This window comes from Enhydra lutris, unplaced genomic scaffold, assembly GCF_002288905.1.
Source record: "Enhydra lutris kenyoni isolate GAN:26980312 unplaced genomic scaffold, ASM228890v2 scaffoldscaffold9, whole genome shotgun sequence".
In the NCBI taxonomy this organism is placed as follows: Eukaryota; Metazoa; Chordata; class Mammalia; order Carnivora; family Mustelidae; genus Enhydra; species Enhydra lutris.
Window position 1 is genome coordinate 76,782,409 of NW_019154093.1, and position 17,918 is coordinate 76,800,326.

A 17,918-nucleotide genomic window follows, 5' to 3' on the forward strand; every position below is an offset into this window, starting at 1 on the left:
GCGGCGGAACCACAAACGGCCGCCGCAACGTGCCGGACACCTTAAAATCTTCCTTACGAAACTCCCAATCACTGGCCCCGCCTCCTCACGGAGTCCCGCCCCCGGCGCGACCTCGTTCTGTGGCACCGATTGGTTGGCTCTTGTGCGTGAAGACGTTGCGTCGCGGGGCGGGGCGGAGGAGCGTTGTCCGTAGGGCCTCAGCCGTGTGTCCTCGGCCGCCACCCCCGCTGCTGTGCGTATCCGCCCCTCTCCTCCCTTTCGAGGGTACTGGCGACAGCCGGGCCCTGGGGTGGCAGCGCAGCCACCAAACGTCTCCGCCGAGTTGTCTTTGCTAGTTGACGGCTCTTCTCGGCTGGGTCCAGATCGGGGGTTGGAAAATGGCGCCGGCGCCCCAAGGCGTCCGGGAGGAGCCGCGGCTGGATTGTCGGTCCAGAGCACTTTCCCGGCTTCTTTTCCTCGCCCAAGCTGCTCTCCTCTTGCTGCCGGCTGCTCGGGCGGGTTTGTGCCCCGCGCCCTGCTCCTGCCGCATCCCTCTGCTGGACTGCAGTCGCAGGAAACTACTAGCGCCGAGCTGGAGGGCGCTGTCGAGCCCGCTGCCCCCCGACGCTGCCAGCTTGTGAGTAGAGTTGCCGGGAGGGGGTCCAAAAGAAAGGGAGCTCCCGCTCCCAGGGCACGCTTGGTCGGAGGTCGCGGTTGGGAGCATAAATTCTGAAGGGATATGCCGTTACAATGTTGTGAACTTTTTGGGGGATGGGGTGGGAGCCTAAACAACCTGGAGTTAAGGTTCTGGAGGCTCGTATGACAACCAGGGTTAAGGTTCTTCAGGCTGGGGAGTTTGTGATTCCGGGGCTAGGAAGGAGTTGGGACGGGGATCTTGTTAACGCCTCACTGGACCTGGGCACCGTCCTTGACTCTGGATGGCTGGAGATCCTCGCCCACTTTGGGCTGCCTCATCCAGATGTAACTCAACCTGAATGTTCCGCAGGTACGTGATTTTATAACCACGGTCGCCAGTGATACATAAGAACGGTCCTTTTGTCTCTAGTTCGCGTTTTGTCACATTGGGTGCTGTAGTTTTGATACTTGAACTACAGGGTTGAAACAGCATGTGTTAGGAGATCTAGTACTAATCCGATGAATTACCTTTATAAGTGGCATTTTAAAAAAAATCTAACTCAGGATTCACTGTAAAGAAAGGAGGGAGTATTCTTTTCCAGATTATGTGTTGCTTTAATTGTTTTCGGTGCATTTCTTTGTGTGAAGAACCTAAAAATCAGTTCTCTTTGTTTATGTGTGAGAAGCAAGTACAGTGATTGGAGGAATTCTTCTGGAGACTCTACTGCTGAATGCTCATCTTGACAGGCCTGTGTTAGTGTCACCTGGAGAGCTCCTTAGTCTGAGTCAGCCTGGTGGCAGTAGGAGCAACAGTAGGCGTTAAATGCTGCAATTATGGGGTTTCTTAACCACTAACAGTTATTCCTCTGTTGCTAACTGAGCATCGCATTTATTAATTGACAGACTTCTAATAGAGTCTTCTCTAAGAAGAGTGTCACAAAAAAGAATAGTTTGAGGTGCCATTAAAGTATGAGAGGCTGCTTGGATTTTCCTTGCGAGTAAATTACAAGTAGAAATTCTCTCAGCCGCAGAGGTTAAGGTATTTAAACGTTTACAAATAGGTTAAGATAGATGGGAAAGAAAGCAACTTCAGAAATTCTTTGAGAAAATTAAGGTAACTTAAATAACCAAATGTCATAGCATTGATCGGCATAAAAATGTTTTCTGTTGTTTTATGGTAGTGACACCTGTAGCTAACTCTGGTTGTGCTGACCCAGATTAAATATAAAAATTGGTATCAGTGATCAGCGTAGTCTGTATTGAACCTAGCACAAAATCTTTGTAATGCAGCAAGTGCCTTTTTCTAAGAAATTCTTGGAACAGCTTCCTGATTATGATGGAATGAATCTGATGCAGGTTTAAAACCAACACTTTATTTAGCTGTGTTCGAGGTAAATATGGCTTACTTTTTAAAGATCCTCCATTGGTAGGTTAACAGTAATTAGGAATAGTTTTATGTAAGATACAATTATTTTGTGTCTGCGTTTGATTTAATCTAGACAGATTTCCTAAAGCCTAATGACATCCGCAAATTCTAAATGTCCTATAATGAAATTGACATTTTCAGTTGAAGTAAAATGCCTTGGAGAGTAATTCTGTTGTAGAAATGTAATTGGATTGAAGTCTTACATTAGCAGAAGAAGTTTTAGAATAATAAAACATTGCACTTTTATAAACTGAGATATGTAACATTCTTCATTCATTGCCTTCCGCTATAAAACCACCAGGTACACATGGGTTTTTAAATGTAATTTTGAATGTTTAAAGTAGATGTCATGCTCTAAATACATTAGTGATTCAAACTCAAATGCTGAACCTTGTGGCCATCATCAAAAAGATTATAAATGAAATCCGTTAATCTTGGTTTTTGAAATATGTATGTATGTATATTTGTACTGAGTTCCTGGTACAGAGCTCCTGAAACCTTTGTAATTTCCTGAATGATAAGAGCACTAGGAGCATTTTGTGTTCTAACGTTCAGTCTTTGACAGATTCCTGACACAGAAGCTCCTAAATCCCTTGGTATTTCCTGGGTGATGGGAGTGTGTTTTGATCTAAAGAGGAGACTCTTGATAGGCTCTTGAAGAGCTTCAGGATGGGAGTCCCTCACCAGAAAGACCAAGCCATTATTAGAAGCTTGGAACTTTCAGCCCTATCCCTATTCTCCTGGAAGGGGAGGGACTAGAGATTGAGTTAATAATTGATCATGCCTATATGATTACCTTCCAAAAAATCCCAAAAGTATGGACTTGAAGAGCTTCTAGGGTGAACATACCTTCATCCTGAGAGTGGCACACCTCAACTTTACTGGGACAGAAACTCTAGCACAAGACCTTTCCAGATCTTACCATGTGTATCTCTTTGCCTGGTTGTTTATCTCTGTTCTCCACCATATCCTTATGTAATAAGCCAGTAAACATAAGTAAGTGTTTTGCTGAGTTCTGTGAGCTGTTCTAGCAAGTGATTGAATCCAGTGAGGGGTTCCTGGGGACCTCCAGTTTTTAGCCAAGTCAGACAGAAGTTGTAGGTAATATGGGGACCCACCACTTGTGATTAGTGTCTGAAGTGGGGGGCAGACTTATGAGGCTGAGATCTTCTGTTATGAGGTCTGCTGTAACTCCAGTAGTGTTAGAATTGAATGGAATTGTAGCTGGTGTTGGAGAATTGGTTGGTGTGGGAGGAAAACCCTCACATGTCTGATATCAGCAGTATTATGCATGGAGTAAAAGGAAGTAACAGGTGACAAAGACTCTTTGCTTGGGCAGACTTTAGTTAGACTTCTGAACTTTTCTGGGCCATATGTATACATCTTTGTAAAATTTAGTTATAGCAAGAAGCTTGCTAAGTCAGTTTAGCAAGAAGTGCCCCCGCTCAATATCTGATTGGGTTCCTCCTCCTAGAACATCCAGAAAGTGATGTCTTATTGCTCTTGCTTGTTTTTAGCAAGAATCCTTTAGGCTGTTTAGTCAGTGCTTACCCCCTGCCCCCCGAGTTTCCTCTCAATAATTTTCCATTCATTGACCTCACTTCTGCCTTGCTATAAAGTCCGTCTTGCCCATGCATTATTCGGAATTGAGCCCCATCTCTTTCCTCCACTACAAAATTTCATAGCTTCACCACCTCCCAAAGTCTTCCTTACTGTGCTTTAACAAGTATAATTTTTTTCCTTTTACCAGTTATGATCCCTCAACTTGGATAGGATCAGATTCATCATTGGACCCCCGGACCTCTCACCCAGGACCCTAAGTGTATACCTTTGAAGACTTTATCTTCACTCCTGACTGATTGATCGGGGATCCATTGGTGAGTCCGAATCCTGAACCATTGCTCCGGACAAACGTCCGTGGAAGCTGGTAAGGACAGATTTTGATTCTTAAGAGTCTGAGTATACTCCAGAAGATGAGATAGAGTCTCAGATAAACACAGGTTGGGTTGGAGTCCCATGTTTTTCTGTAAGAAGCTCAGTCAGAGTGCCAGGCAAACAGCTGTTTGTAAGAAGCTGGGTTAGAGTCCTAGGTTTCTTTCTTTGAAAGCTACTTACCAGACTGGAAATCTCTCTTTCTTGACTCTTTTTTTTTTGAGTGGTGATTATTTTCTGACTCTCTGGATTGGAAATCTGTTTTTATTTTTCCCCCTGTCTCCTTGTACTTGAAGTTTAGCTTCCTGGCTCTCTATAATACCTCTTAGTTTTCTGTGTTGGATCCTGCTTTTTCCGTGGGAAGTTTTCAGTTGACTCAAAATACCCATCTTGAACCCCTGCTAACTATGTTTGCTGCTAGCTGTGTCTACGTCCATTCGTGTTGGTATGCTTTTGCTGAGAATAATGGAGAGTTTCATTGGCTTCTTTGAGAAACTTGAGATCTCCCCAATCTGGCTCCTTGAAGAGCTCTCCCTTCCCATTGCTGCTTTTCCTCCTCCTTCCGCTTACTGCCTTAAAACTTCCAGTACCATTGAATCTTTTCTTATGTCCCTCTCCAAATTCTTTTCTTCTCTCTACCTCCGCCAGGCCTTTTTCCACCACAGTCTTTATAGTCACTTGAATTTTAGGCCCCTTGCCCTCCATTAGGGGCTGTTAGGGGACTTAGGGACCCCCATAAGCAACTACTTGACCTGAAAAGGAGAAGGCTAATTGGAAACAGACTGGATGTTTTGGCCAGTCGGATGGGCTTTGGAGATACCCAGGTAGTTGGCTAGATGTCTCCTTGGTCACTCACTTAAAATTTGGTCCACAACCTCCATAAAATGACATTATCAGGGCAAGGGAAAGTCTTGAAGATGGTCTTTATATAATTGGTAAACAAATACATTAGCTTGGCCCAACATTTCCTAGAAACACAATTAAAAAAAAAAAAAAAAAGATCTTTATTTATTTATTTATTTGAGAGAGAGCATGCACATGTGTGTGCATGTGCCTACAAGCAGGGAAAGAAGAGTCAGAGGAAGAGGGAGAAGCAGACTCCCTGCTGAGCAGGGAGCCCGACTCAGGGTTGGATCCCAGGACCCTGGGATCATGACCTGAGGTGAAGGCAGATGCTTAACATACTGAGCCACCCAGGCACCCCTAGAAACCGTTTGTATAAAAATAGAAAAATGGAGAAAAGACAAGAACAAATTATTTTGTATAACCCAGTGAATTTGTATTACTATATTTTACTAACTTAAGACTGAAATTTTTTTTTTTAAAGATTTTATTTATTTATTTGACAGAGAGAGATCACAAGTAGACAGAGAGGCAGGCAGAGAGAGGGAGGGAAGCAGGCTCCCTGCTGAGCAGAGAGCCCGATGTGGGACTCGATCCCAGGACCCTGAGATCATGACCTGAGCTGAAGGCAGCGGCCCAAACCACTGAGCCACCCAGGCGCCCTTAAGACTGAAATTTTAGAATGAAAACAGTAGCTCTCTTTGTGTGTGTGTGTGTGTGTGTGTGTGTGTGTGTGTGTGTGTGTGTGTTGTAAAGGTGTGATATTTTTCTACCTCTGGATAATATCAAATTAATTTATAAAATCCCTTAAAGGAATTTAATTCAAGCTGCCTTAGAGGTAAGTGAGCACTTACATAAATTAAATATTCCTGAAACTCTTAGAAATAGAGAAACTAACCCAGTGTTTTGTATTGCCTCCCACCCCTTTTTTTTTAAAGATTTCATTTGTTTGAGAGGGAGTTTGGCTTGTACATGAGCTGGTAGGAGGGAGAGGGAGAAGCAGACTCCCTGCTGATCAGGGATCCCGTTGTAGGGCTCTGTCTCAGGACCCCGAGATCATGACCTGAGCTGAAGGAAGATAACTGACTGAGCCACCCGGGCACTCCAAAACTAATCCAGTATTTTAAGTTTACATGTGTAAATAAAGCTATTTTGAAAATTGATGGTAAAATAGAAACAAGTATGTCTTTAAAGTCAGCATTAAATATAATGTGAACATATAATTTTTCTTCTACCTAAGCTTACTAGTCAAGCTTATATAATCTCTGCTAGACTTTAAGATTATAAAACTATAAATCCAAATTAAGACTAAAACATAAAATAAAAATGAATTGCTTGATGTATGTCAAGCACTATAGTTAAAAAAAAAAACAGTGGGGAGACCATGTATTTAATCTTCTTGGGTTTTTACTTTTGAGATGCTTATCATATATAAAATATATATGATATATATAAATATATAAAGTATATATTTATATATATTATATTTATATATTAATATTTCTATAATATATAATATATATTTATATTATATTATATTTATATATATTAGTTATATACATAAAAATATATAACTAAAAATAGTTAATGGGAGTGGGGCATTAAATAGTTAATGGGGGTGGCTCAGTCAGTTGGGTATCTGCCTTCGGCTCAGGTCATGATCTCGGAGTCCTGGATTTAGGCCCCACGTCAGGCTCCCTGCTTGGTGGGGAGTCTGCTTCTCCCTCTGCCTCTCCCCCTGCTCTTGCTCTCTCTCTCTCTCTCTCTCTCTCTCTCTCAAATAAATAAAATTTAAAAAATAGTTAATAGGGTGGGTGCCTGGGAGGCTCAGTTGGTTAAGCCTTTGGCTCAGGTCATGATCCCAGTGTCCTGGGATAGAGTCCCACATCACCCTGCTTCTCCCTCTCCCACTCCCCCTGCTTGTGCTGTCTCTCTCTGTCAAATAAATAAAATCGAAATAAATAAATAAATAGTTAATGGGGAAATAACTTGAGATGATGGCTGGCTTAGTTTGGTGTTAATATCTGCCTAAAATAAAAAGGTAGACCATTTTTTGAAAGTTTTTCTATCTTTTTTTTTTTTTTTTTTTTTTTTAAGAGAGAGCGAGCACAAGAGTGTGTGCATGTATATGTGTGGGCAGGGGCAAAGAGAAAGGGAGAGAAAGAATCTTATGTAGACTCCACACCAGTGCAGAGCCTGTTGTGAGGCTTGATCTCATGGCCTTGAGATCGTGACCTGAGCTGAAATCACAAGTCAGATGCCTAACCAAGTGAGCCACCCAGGCACCCCAAATGTAGGTCATTTCTAAGCAGGGTAAACTGCTGAAACATTCGCTACTGAATCTCAGTTTGGGTTTATGTATTTTTGGTGTCTTGTTTTTATGTGGTATAGAAAATCTAAAGATATTTGAATCTCTTAGTAAACATGTCATTTGCCACATTGAAAAATCATTTTGTGAGGAATTAGATGTCTCTAGAAATTGTGAAATTGCATATTCATAAGTTTACTAATCTACAGAATGCTGATATAGGACAGAAGGCAATTGTCTATGTCATAGTATTCTCTGTAAAAGAAAGTTTATTAATGCTTTTAAAAATTGTAGGGGCACCTGGGTGGCTCAGTCGTTAAGCGTCTGCCTTCAGCTCAGGTCATGATCCCAAGGTCCTGGGATCGAGTCCCCATGTCGGGCTCCCTGCTTTGCAGGAAGCCTGCTCCTCCCTCTCCCACTCCCCCTGCTTGTGTTTCCTCTCTGACTCTTTCTCTCTCTGTCAAATAAATAAAATCTTAAAAAAAAATTGTAATCAGTATATGTAGGTAGAACTATTAGAAACTGTAAAAATAATATGAAACAATTTGGGGCACCTGGGTGGCTCAGTGGGTTAAGCCTCTGCCTTCAGCTCAGGTCATGATCTCAGGGTCCTGGGATTGAGCCCCACATCGGGCTCTCTGCTCAGCGGAGAGCCTGCTTCCCCCCCTCTCTCTGCCTACTTGTGATCTCTCTCTCTCTCTGTCAAATAAATAAATTTAAAAAAAAATAATATGAAACAATTTTATATGCAGAGTGTGCAAGGCATGAAGGATGTGTTTTTGTGCAGGGAAAAAAACCAATTTTCTAAGGCAGACTGACTGGTTGTTCCGAATGAGAAAGAATAAAAAATACAAGACGAAAACTGAATGGATGTTAGAAAAATGGTTATAGATGTGCTGAACAGTAATTATATGTGTGGTCAAGTTGCTAAGGTTTAGTGATTTATTTATAAGTTAAAAAAATTTAACTTTAATATCAAAAGTATACCTGATGCAGAACTAGAATGTCAGTTTTCTTGGATTATTTCTCTGCTTTTATTAAGAAACTGTAAAAAGATTTTCCTTTACCTTTTATGTAATTTGCCTAGGAAACAAAGATTTTGTGTCTGATTAAAATAATTTCCTATGCTGGGGCGCCTGGGTGGCTCAGTGGTTTAAGCCGCTGCCTTCGGCTCAGGTCATGATCTCAGGGTCCTGGGATCGAGTCCCGCATCGGGCTCTCTGCTCGGCAGGGAGCCTGCTTCCCTCTCTCTCTCTCTCTCTGCCTGCTTCTCTGCCTACTTGTGATCTCTTTCTGTCAAATAAATAAAAAATAAAATCTTTAAAAAAAATAATTTCCTGTACTTTTTGTGTTCATCAGTTCTCTGATAATTTCTTTTTTTAAAAGATTCATTTTATTTATTTATTTATTTATTTTAAATTTTATTTATTTATTTGACAGACAGAAATCCCAGGTAGGCAAAGAGGCAGGCAGAGAGAGAGGGGGAGGCAGGCTCCCTGCTGAGCAGAGAGCCTGATGCCGGGCTCGATCCCAGGACCCTGAGATTATGACCCGAGCTGAAGGCAGAGGCTTAACCCACTGAGCCACCCTGGCGCCCCAAGATTCATTTATTTTAGAGAGAGCGCTTGTGCAGAGTGTGGGGTTGGGGGTTGCAGAGGAGAGGGAGAGGGAAAAGGAGAGAAGTAGATTCGCTGCTGAATGAGGAGCCTGACTACTGGGCTCAATTTCATGCCCCTGAAATCATGAGTCCAGCCAAAATCTTGAGTTGGACATTTATCCAACTGAGCCATACAGGTGCCCCAAGTCTTTCATTACTTTAAAGAATTGAGTCTTTTCAGTATTATAAAAGCTAAGATTTTTTTTCAACCATGTGATTTTCTGTATTTGCCTTTGAAATCTTTTGCCACCTTTTTAAATGAGTAGGTATTGTTTCACAGTGACCTGTTAAGTCGATTGTTTATTTTTTTAAAAGATTTTATTTAATTGAGAGATAATGAGCATGAGCAGGGGGAGCGGCAGAGAGAGATGGAGAAGGAGATTCCCTGCTGAGTGCAGAGCCCTTCACAGGGCTCAATCCTAGGACGCAGAGATCATGACCTGAGCTGACATCAGACACTTAACAGACTGAGCCACCCTAGTGCCCCTTACTTAGTCAGGCGTTTAAACCATTTGACATTTTTGACAACTTCTCCAAATAAAATTCTAAATGGATTTTTTTTTTTTTTTTTAAAGTAGGCTTTACTCCCAGTATGGAGCCCAGTGCAGGGCTTGAACTTACGACCCTGAGATCAAGACCTGAGCTGAGATCAAGAGTTGGGTGCTTAACTGACTGAGCCACCCAGGGACCCCTACATGGAATTTTTTGACCTCACACTAACTTTGAGATATTATTTTAGTATTATGATTTTTTCAGAGGGCCTCTGAAAAAATGTCAAAGGATTTGTCAGCGCTCACCCTGTAAAAGAGACATTTAAACTAATTAGGTTTATTTGCTATGTTAGATTACATGGGACGCATTGTCAAATAAGAAATGATGACAAACCTTCTTAGGTAATTTGTGTATGGATATATGTTACTAATTTTGGTATTCCCAGAAATGTTTGAAGTTTATAGTTGTTGTCTAGTATGTTAAAGTATTATATGATACAAGAATACCTTTTTTTGCTTATCAAATGAACTCTCATCAGAATTTTAACCATGGCTGTTACAAGTCTTTTTCATTCATAGACAAGTTGTTTTACTTTCATTCTTCTCTGAGACCAGTTACAGTCAGCTACAGGCAAGAATACTCCATAATGGTGTCAGTTGAATAATTTTTTTAAAAAAGACTTACTTATTTATTTGAGAGCATGAGCAGGTGGGAGGGCAGAGGGAGAGGAAGGAGCAGACTCCCCACTGAGCAAGGAGCCCAAAACGGGGCTTGATCCTAGGACTCTAGGATCATGACCTGAGTTGACGGCAGATGCTTAACTGACTGAGCCACCCAGGCATCCCTCAGTTGAATAATTTTAAGGCAATGCATTGGGCTGAGTAAGAATTTTCAGAACTAATGAAGAAGCTGATGGATTCATAAAACTGCTAACCCAAGATCGAGGAGAATAGGAATTAATTACATGGGACCAAATGAACTGATGAAGATGTTATATTTTTTTAATGACTGAAACAGTGCTCCTTCTTTAATGTTTTCCAGATTTAAAGAAAGCCCCCCCCCCTTTTTCTCTTAAACTGTAGCTTACAACAATCTGATTATACCTTTGTGAACAAAGATAAAACAATTTCTTTTTCTCCCTATCTGATCCCTCCAGAATTTGGAAACTCTTAGTGCATATTCTTGTTTTCATGATACTGTGGTTATTTTTGTAAGTTGAAGAAGAATCTGTTCTTGTAACAGGATACAATTGGAAACATTGATTTTATTATCAGGGCTTCGACTGTAATGTTATATTTGAGAGTGACATGCATAAAATCTGGTTTAAAGGGACTAAGATTGCCCTTATGAAGCTAGTGCTCTTGGAAAAACTGGCCTGCTATCTGTCCTACAGGGTTCCCAGCGTTATAGGTGAGTGAGGAATGTCACTTCCTGGCAGGCCTAGAAATCTCAGACTATCTTGGGGATCCCAAGGAAAGAGGAATTCTCTCAGGCTTGTAGATACGAGAAGATAAAGTCTGGTAGCTAATTCCTGGATTGGCTACATAATCGCAGAGGCTTTTAAAAGTTTGTTTATTTATTTATTTAAAAAAATATTTTATTTATTTATTATTTGACAGAAATCACAAGTAGGCAGAGAGGCAGGCAGAGAGAGAGGGAAGCAGGCCTGATACAGGGTTCAATCCCAGGACCCTGAGATCATGACCTGAGTGGAAGGCTTAACCCACTGAGCCACCCAGGTGCCCTGAGGCTTTTAAAGTTTAATCTGAGATTTCTGTATGAAAAGGTCCAGTAAAAGCAAACTCAAAAAGTGGCTGGATGGGCAGTCACTATTTTTGCTGCACCTATGTAAATAATCAGGACAAATCTAATGAGATCAGAATTCTTTGGTTGTTTTGTTTTTTTTTTTTAAGACAAAAACTAAAAACTTTATTTTAACTGAAATGTCACAGAAACAACTTAGACAACTTGACAGACTTAAATATCCCAGGCTTTAAGTGAGACCAGAATTCTTTCATTGAAAGATTCACTATAGAGAGAAATTTTTTTGTTTCAGTGCAGATCTGTAGTGCACCCTTGTGGAGTCTGTCTTGCACGTTTTGCCAGTCCTTACCAGATACTCAACTCTGGTTTCCTCCAGAGTTGGTTCTAATTTTTCAAACTAATGTTTATAGTTTTAATTTTTCAGTTATTTTGAAAATTTAATTTTCAGTTTTTCAAACTAATGTTTGTAGTTTTTCAAACTAATGGCTCTAATTTTTCAAACTAATGTTTGTAGTTTTTTCGCCCACCCTCCTGACTTGACATCACCGAAAACTAAAACTGCTCTTTTCCTGAAACCCTGCAAGCTAAAGCTGGATGACTTGATACAAACTTCAAAAAAAAAAAAAAAAAAAAAAAATCACCACATATCATATATCATATATATGGGCAACCCTTGTGCCTCCTGCTGTATGGACGAGAGGTTCACCAGAACACCCAGTGCCATCACCAGAGGTATTCAGACTGCAAACCAGGAAAATTCTTCAGATGGCTACTGCCACCCTCATTCCACCATTTAAAGATGCTTTGAGCTCTAGTCTGAAATTTCAGCTGGCACTCCTCTGGACTCAGAAACTAGGTTTCTAATCTAACTATTATTTTTGTTTTTCTTGTATTTTCATAGAAGCTCCCCTCATTAAATGCCTGTCTCCTAGCATCATCAAGCGGATATCCTTTAATACTAAGTCCCAACAGAAGCTTTCCCTGGTCCTTAATGGACAAAAGGCGACTGAACAAGAGAATAGACTTAATTGTTCAGAGGAGGGATGAATGCCTCTTTCCTTGGACTAGAATAAGGACAGACAGATTCTTTGGTTGACCAAATTTTAGACTCCTGAATCATCTTCTAGGCTCCTCCTTCTAGGTCCTTGTAAAAGCAGTTTTAGCAAGAACCCTGCTAAGTTAGTTAAGCAAGAAGCCTTCACTGTAGGATCACACCCTTGGTATCTAATCACACCCTTTGATGTCTGATTGGTTTTCTTACCTTCCAGCATTCTTCAGGTTCTGTCTGGTTACCCAGGCCTGTCTTCAGCAAGAATCTGCTTATATTTGTTTAGCCAGAACCCACCTTATCCCTGTTTTTTCCTTTTAGTGATTTTCCATGCACTGATTTTGGCTGACCACCCTGCTCCTTGGCTATAAATTCCCACCTGCCCGTGCAGTATTTGGAGTTGAGCCCAGTCTCCCCTTCATTGCAAAATGTCACCACAGTGGTTCCTATACCTGAAGAGAAAACCTGTACCACCTTGAATAAAGTTTTCTCATGAGGTTTTAACAGGTGTCATTGAATATGTTTTCCTTTTAACACAGGTGTCACAGAAGTGAGATTTACTAGAGTGGCCCTGGCTTATAGAAACATGGTTTGGGAAGAGAGGGTAGAGGATGGGGAATGTGGAGCCGTTGATCCTGGGAGACATGTGTTCACCTCTGGTATGGAGCAGTAGCTGTGCTGCTCTCAGTTACTGAAGATAAAAGTTACAGATGGAATTTAGAGATGGATCCAGTTTCCAGCACTTTGGTTCACAAGATATATGTAAGGAAATGGAAACTAATAAGGAAAAGGTGAAATGTTAAGTCCTTTGGCTATTGTTATGTGTGATAGTTAAAATGAAATTAAAATAGACTTTCTGACTTTGATGCTAGACTGAGATCAGACTTCACTGAGTCAGTTTTGACTACTAGCCCCAAAGTTGCCTCCCTCAAGGGGAAAATTATGCAAAGACAACAAAAAGTTACCTCTAGAACCTCTGGTCACCAAGAAGATCATTGGTGTAAGGGGAGGGCAAAAGCGAGAAACTACTGAAACCAGGAAATATTGTGTGAAGGAGTTGTTTTCATTTTGTGGATCAGTAGTAGCAGTTTCCTGAAGAACCTTTATTAAAATGGATTTGGAGAGTAACTTAGGAGAAGTATCTAGTTTTAAATGCTGTAGTGCGGGAGACTATGTTTTGGGTTGGTGCAGGATGCAATCACAGATTGCTGTCTGTGGTCCAGACCCAAAGCAGGTTATTCCCGAGGGAACAGCCAGCCTCGTGGTCTGGATAAAAGCCATCTAAGGTCTCTTTACCCTGATAATGGGGACTGCCCACCTGGCCCTGTAAGTGCCAAGTGGAACACCCTCAATGGAGCAGATGGTATGCTTCATATATAAGCTCAGTGGGATTATCTTTATGATAATTGGGATATTCATCTGCTGAGTATGTCTGTTACTCTATTGATAGTAAATGCTGTGGTTAAGGGGAGTTCTTTTGCATGAACACCCCATATAACCTTAAGTGCTGCAAAACCTAGGGACAATAGGGGAAGCCTTACATATTTGCGGTCTCAGCTTCCCCTCCCAGGTTTTATAGCCCTTAATAAAAGTATCGGGTTAATTAGCAAGAGAACAAGGAAAGGCAAAGGAAAGAATCAAGGGACTAGTCTTAGCAAGGTGGACATTTTTATTTTACTCATTTATTTATTTTTAAAGATTTTATTATTTTGACAGAGAGAGACACACAGAACAGAAGCAGTGGGAGAGGGAGAAGCAAGCAGGCTTCCTGCTGAGCAGGGAGCCTGATGCGGGCTCCATCCCAGGACCCTGGGATCATGACCTGATTGGAAGGCAAATGTTTAACTGACTGAGCCACCCAGGCACCCCAATGTGGAAAATATTAAATAATTTTAAGAAATAAGGTGAATAAAGCATATATTATTTGGAGCAAAACAAAGGAAAAAGAAAGGGAAGAACCATAGGATTCAACCGAGGAGAATGGAAAGCTTTAGATGGTTATTAGGAAATGGATGAATTAGGGATACCTGGGTGGCCCAGTTGGCTAAGCATCTTCCTTTGGGTCAGTTAATGGTCCTGGGGTCCTGGGATTGAGTCCTGCATTGGGCTCCTTGCTCAGTGGGGAGCCTGTTTCTCCCTCTGGCTGCTGTTTTCCCTGCTTGTGTGTGCTCTGTCTCTGATAAGTAAATAAAATCTTTAAAAAAAAATTGGATGAATAAGGTTGATATTGATGGGGTTAAGATAAAGATTTTAGTACAACACTACTTAAGGTTGGGCAGTCCACAGAGACCTTTATCTGCGCCCCCTCCCCCCATAAAGGGCCTCAATTAAGTATATTCTATTTATCCCAGTTTGGAGAAATTAAAAAAATCTAAAGGCAGAGACTACAATGAGTAATATGACTAGTAATTGCTTGGGGCATTGGGTAGATAAATTAAGTGGGCTAAAAAAAATTTTTTTTTTAATTTTATTATTTATTTGACAGAGAGAGATCACAAGTAGGCAGAGAGGCAGGCAGAGAGAGAGATGGAAGCAGGCTCCCCACTGAGCAGAGAGCCCAATGCGGGACTTGATCCCAGGATGCAGAGATCATGACCTGAGCCAAAGGCAGCGGCTTAACCCACAACCACCCAGGCGCCCCAGTGAGCTAAAAATTGATGAAGGGCCAGGGTCCCTTGGCTTCATCCTTGGGAACACCCAAAGCCTTTTGCACAAGAGTGGGTAAAATAATCAGGAGGTGGAGAAGGAAAGTTCCCAGGATTCCTTGATATGGGAGTCTCTTGTGCTGTGGTATTTGAACTCAAATACCAGAACCCATTGATAAAGCCCTAATGCAGTTGAAGGAACAGAAACATAGAAGGGTTGATAGAATTTTGAAAGTTGGAATGTTTAAACAAGGCTGTATGTAAAGAGGTATCTCCTTTACCTGAATCTTTTATGGGAATGAATTGTGTCTGGCTCGGGGATCAGATTTCCTAGTATGGTAGAACCAAGATGTGTTCATAAGTTTCTGCTGGAGGCTATAGTTAGGAATATAAGGTGGAAGTTTTTGAGAGAATGGGTGTATTAGAACAAGTTTTTACCTGATTGTATTTAGGGAGATGGACCTTATATCTGACTGGGGAATATTTCCTTTACCTATTATTGTAAAACCGAAGTCAGGTAAAGCCATCTTTTAACATTAATTGGGTACACTAAAGGGGAACCTGTAAGATTGCCCAAGCCCAGACAGTGTAGAATAGAAGTCCAGGTGCTTGGATGGACAAAGTTTCTGTGTTAGTCTACAGTAGTAGTGTACCATACAGACTGCTGCTTATGGCAGAAGCCTCTGAGTGCCTCCCAGCAATGACTTTCTGGACTTTGGACTAGAGAATTCCCGCTTGAAGGGCAATTACTGCCTTGCTATTGACCAGTAATTGAAACAGCCACTGTGACTAAAAATCATAAAAATAATCTTGCAAACTGAAATACTCATGATGTCTTGCACAATGTCGGATAACACTTCAGTAGGTAGGGCAGTGCCCAGAGAGTTCTGTACCAAAATGGAAATGAGCGGAGGCGATACTCAAGAGCAGGAAGGCTCTTTCCCCCCTAGGACGACTAGGGAACTATGCGGAGCTGCTGGATTCTGTTGTCACTTGGGCAGTGTCCTAGAAACAGTTCATAACTGACCAGTGAGGAGCTACTTGGTTTGTGGATGGCAGTGCCAAGGTGAACTTCCTGTTTAGAAGGCCACCGCTCTGATTTGAGAAGGTAAAGACAAATTAGCTTGGTGGATTGAATTGCATGCTGTTTTCCTAGAAGCACGGATGAATTGAACAGTGGTAAAAGCCCCTGTGTTTGGGTTTTTACTGATTCACAGGCAGTGGCCAGTGGCTTGGCCATATGGCTAGGCAGAAGAACAGTGGAAACCTACCTGGCCTATTAGAGGGATGCCCACATAGAGCACAGCCCTGTGGAAATCGCTGCGGGAATTTGAAGTGTGCGTTAAAGTAGGGTGTCTCAATGCTTATCAGAAGAACCCGTTTTCAGGTTCGTAAGGCAATTGGAATCAAGCAAATACTCCTGTGTGCTTGCTTGAGGTGGCCACCTGGGTGGACAGGAGTGGATAATGGGGCAATGTAAAGATGACTGAATTTAGACATAATCTTCTTTACCTTCTGAGGCACAAAATGCCAGTAAGAACTGTTTTATTGGCAAGCAAAATAGAGATTGTAGATGGCTAGGTGGCAGATTCCTGTTAGGAAAGCCCTACATATTGGTGGCAAATGAGACTGATGCTGTAATTCTGGTAGGTTACAGATGGGTCCTGACAGGAGTAGACACTGAGTCTGGACTGGGCTTTGGCTATCTGACAGTAGATGCAAATACTCAAATTACTACAGAAGAACTGGAACAGAAGATAATTATAACAATTTGGGTGGCCAACCATAATTTCTTCAGACCGAGGAATATACAGCTCATAGTGTCCAACAAATGGGCAGAGAGATGTCCTCAGAGTACTGGTTTAATAGAGAATTGAACAGGTACTGAAAACATCGGTTGTGTAAAATGGGAGGTAAAGACCTGAGCGTATGGCTTACCCATGTTCATGAGAGTATATGTTCATTCATTGTGAGGTGGGGCTAAAGGGAGTGGCCCCACCAGGCAGAGTCCTCTTTTTTTCTGGTGGATCTGGGGAAGAGGGGGTGGCAAAGGGTGCTGGGATGACTGTAGTTCTTTCCAAGAGAGCAGTATCCTCGCGTCATGACTGTACTTTTTCTTCTTCACATCACCTCAACTTTTTTCCTTTGTGCTTGGTACACCAGTCATATGACCAGGGCTGCAGATACAAAGTGCTGAAAACAGAGGTGATTACAGATTCTTCTAAGATTCTTCTTCTTAGCAAGAAACTGTATTTTTAAGCTTGGGTTGGAATCCTAAGGACCTGATGGGGTGGGTTGTGCCTTCGCCTCATCTGGCAAAATTGAGGTTCAGCGTGAATGCCACTCCTGTTGCTTGGTGGTAAGAAGAGCCTAGTGGTTCTACATCTATATAACCTTTCCCCAACTGAATGGAGTGGACTGAGGGGGAGGTGGCTCCTGCTAGACTGTTATTGCTGTTTGCAATCTAGATCACAGTAGCCAGACCTTATGTCTCTTCCAAAGGGGGAAGAGTGTGTGTTAAGTGGAGAGAAGGAGCAATAGTAGCTGAGGGTAGAGGGATGAATAAATTGGTTGTATAATGAGGGAAATCCAATGTTAGCACCTCAAAAGGGGCTCAGAGTAAGAGATGATAATCATCTCTTCGTTATCTCAGATGCCTTGCTGAAACTTTGTTTGCTTATACCACTCCTTCTTTTGTGACCTTACAAGATTAGAAGCCTGTGAACCTGAGTGGCCTTGGCTGGAAAGCAATTTCATATGAGATGATGATGGACGAGTGCAATTATTAATGACTGAATGGGATTCTAATGTGTATCTTTTGAGTTGTGTATCTTTTTGCTTTAAGGGGATCTGTGGCCAGAGACCAAGCTGGGCTGTGAAATAATAGAAAAAGTATATACTGGTCTCTGACCCTGGTTGGTGGCAGAGCTGAAATCCTTGAAACTTCCAAGTGATGAGAGCATTGGAAATATCTTGTGCTCTAATACTTGGTCTTTGACTCCTGACATAGCGCCTGCAACTTAGAGTTACCTTTTGTGCCTGTGATATCTTCACCATACTTCTTTTATTTATTTATTTGTTTGTTTTTTAGATTTTTTTTTTTTTAAGATTTTACTTATTTGAGAGAGTGAGACACAGTGAGAGAAGGAACACAAGCAGAGGGAGTGGGAGAGGGAGAAGCAGGCTTC

At 41.7% G+C, this 17,918-nt stretch overlaps 1 protein-coding gene across 2 annotated transcripts in view; it reads left to right on the top strand.

Annotated features, from left to right (window-relative positions):
• Positions 1-345: 345 nt before the first annotated feature.
• The window catches only part of LOC111143315 (leucine rich repeats and immunoglobulin like domains 2), a 65,157-nt gene continuing 47,584 nt past the window's right edge, over positions 346-17,918 (top strand). For both annotated transcript variants that reach the window (XM_022496973.1, XM_022496974.1), the window contains exon 1: positions 346-616. In XM_022496973.1, coding sequence (XP_022352681.1) covers positions 378-616 — 239 coding nt within the window. In that variant the 5' untranslated portion in view covers positions 346-377. The remainder of the gene's footprint in view (positions 617-17,918) is intronic.